Source organism: Drosophila takahashii, chromosome 2R (genome assembly GCF_030179915.1).
Source record: "Drosophila takahashii strain IR98-3 E-12201 chromosome 2R, DtakHiC1v2, whole genome shotgun sequence".
In the NCBI taxonomy this organism is placed as follows: domain Eukaryota; kingdom Metazoa; phylum Arthropoda; class Insecta; order Diptera; family Drosophilidae; genus Drosophila; species Drosophila takahashii.
In genome coordinates, this window is record NC_091679.1 from 28,732,446 (window position 1) to 28,734,927 (window position 2,482).

At 40.9% G+C, this 2,482-nt stretch overlaps 1 protein-coding gene across 1 annotated transcript; it reads left to right on the forward strand.

Moving 5' to 3' along the window:
• Positions 1 to 1,658: 1,658 nt before the first annotated feature.
• Positions 1,659 to 2,266, forward strand: LOC108061510 (uncharacterized). The gene has a single exon (XM_017147740.3). The coding sequence runs from the start codon at positions 1,752 to 1,754 to the stop codon at positions 2,118 to 2,120; it is 369 nt and encodes a 122-aa protein (XP_017003229.2). The 5' UTR covers positions 1,659 to 1,751; the 3' UTR covers positions 2,121 to 2,266.
• Positions 2,267 to 2,482: the final 216 nt, after the last annotated feature.

Genomic DNA, 2,482 nt, shown 5'->3' on the forward strand with positions numbered 1-2,482 from the left:
TTAAGAAACTAAAATATTTGCATTTACTTTGTTTGTAATTTGTTAACTATAAACTACTTGGATGTTTTAAGCACCTAATAACCTCTGTCGTAAGCCAATTTCAACTGAAAGAATTTCATAATGTTACTCCACTCGACTCTGGAAAACGCACTAACCCCGGTTTAGCCCCACTAACAATCAACTTTAACAGCTCTTTTAACTCCAAACCTCCAAAACCGAAAAACTTTCTACGATTTCTTTCGCACACACTGAAAGCGCACACACAGAGCCATTGAAATTATAGCGGAAAATTACCTTAACGAAAGGGCTTCCGCAGCACTACGACTTTGGAGCCCGGGTGCAACCTTTGCGACCCAACTGTACCCGCTTGTAAGCCACTTGTAGTGCGGCATTGCCAGTCTGGGCCGAAAACAAAAGCAATTAGATGTCGCCAACTGGCTGGCTGGGATTGTGGATGAGGATGTGGATGAGGATGTGCCGCAGGAAGTTGGAACGAGTGGGGAAAGAGCTGAGGGCCAAGGGTTTGGGTAAATGTAATTGCGAGTGTGTGTTTTCACGCAGAGACCCAGTAAAAGTAAAAAGTTTGCCAGCGCGATTTTCTTGGTGAAACTATAAATTTACAAGCCACAATCAGGGACGCCTCCGTTATGTGCGTGGGCTTGAGAGTGTATTAAAAAGCGTTCAGGTGAGCCAGAAACATCTACGTGCCACCCGTCCTCCTCCAGGACCTGACAATTTTCAGCACTTGACCGTTTATTTCACCGACTCGGGTTGTTGTTGATTTTTATTGCCATCGTTGCCGTTGTTCAACGTTTTAAAAACTTTACCGCCGCCCCGGAGGTCCATTGTGGGTTGCCTTGCCTGATTGTCGAGGGTTAGCATTCGGGTTTGCTGGCGCATTTATCTCCGCCGCTTCGTCCCCTCAAATCCTGAATGGATTTTAAGTGGAATAAGTTTAATGATCGAAATTATTCAACGTGTGCTTTGTGTTTTGGCTCTTGTGCCTGCTTTATAGCCGGCTTAAAGTGGGGCAGTCGCATGTTTATGACAGGCCCGAGTTTTGGGGCGCGGTAAAGTAAACATATTTGGCTTAGGGCCGGTTTCTCGAGTGCCGGCTAACATTTCTCGAACAGATAAAGTCCCTGCTAAGGCATTTTGACTTTCTCGAGCATAAATGTGAGAGCTAACTTTGACAGGGACTCGGAGTCCCTGTTAAGCGTTTTCGACTCGATAGAATGACAGCTGATTTCCCAAAGCCAACTATGAAGAAGAAACGAAATCACAGCTGACTTTTCCTTTAAATTATACCCAAACAGCTGATGAAATAATCGAAGCATGCCATTTTTTGCGCTTCACAGCACAATTCTGTGCGTTAACAGCACTCTGTAATTGTTTCTCGTTCAGATAAATTAAAGCAGTCGAGAAAGCCGATTTGCTTTTACGAACAGTTTATCTGGTCTTTAAGTTTTTCGGACAGATAGCTATCAGGGACTTTGACAGGGACTCGAGAAACCGGCCCTTAGTGCTCTTAAGTGTAGCCCCATGTTTGTCTATCTCTAAGCCAAACACAGTATTTGAATAGCGGAATGTGATTTGCTGGAATGTATTTATTTAAGCATTTTAAATCATAGGTTCTGTACTAATCTCAGTGCTCTAAACTGAGCAGACATAGGCTGTCAAAAAATAACGTTTTCCAACCGGTTTTATTTCAAATATACTTTCTGTTCTCATCAAAAATCTATACTTCCAAAATGATTCGTGGAGCCAGAATTCCATTTTTATCCCGCTCACCATTATGGCTTTTAAGGACCTATCAGAATTACTCGAGTGATGGCAAGGAACAAAATGCTCTCAAGCGTTTGGGCACCAGTCCCAGAAATGTTCGCGATCACCCCGAGGGATGTACTCCCCAGAACCTGAATACAATGGCCTTCGTCTCCCCGGATTTTATACCCCCATCTACCTACCGAATTGTGGAAGAAGCCGAGCAGCTGGGACCCAAAGCAGGAAAAAAGGAAATCTACAAGAATCCGGAGTACTACAGCTACTATCGATACTCTTACTACGACCTTACAACAATCGTTGATACCATTAAAAAAAAGCAATCATCCAAAAAGTAATAATAAACATCACCCAATTTAAAATACTCTGTAGGAAATTCTTAAAACCTACACTGAACAAATTATGAGATAAATTTATCATTTACCAAATGAGGAAAGTGAATTCTAGATATTAACTACCTATGTGATTATTCAGGCCAGGTATAATAACTGAAACCTAATAAAATTTATTTTTTTAAACAGAAAATAACACGTAATTTTTAAAGTTTTTTTTTAATTGATTTATCAACAGTTAAGCTACGTTAACTGAACAAAATAATTAGGGTGTTCAATTGCGTTGCAAACGTTGTAAAGTTCCAACAACAATTTCTATACAAAATAGTTTTCAAAAGTAGGCCTTTAAAGCTATTTTGTATAGAAAT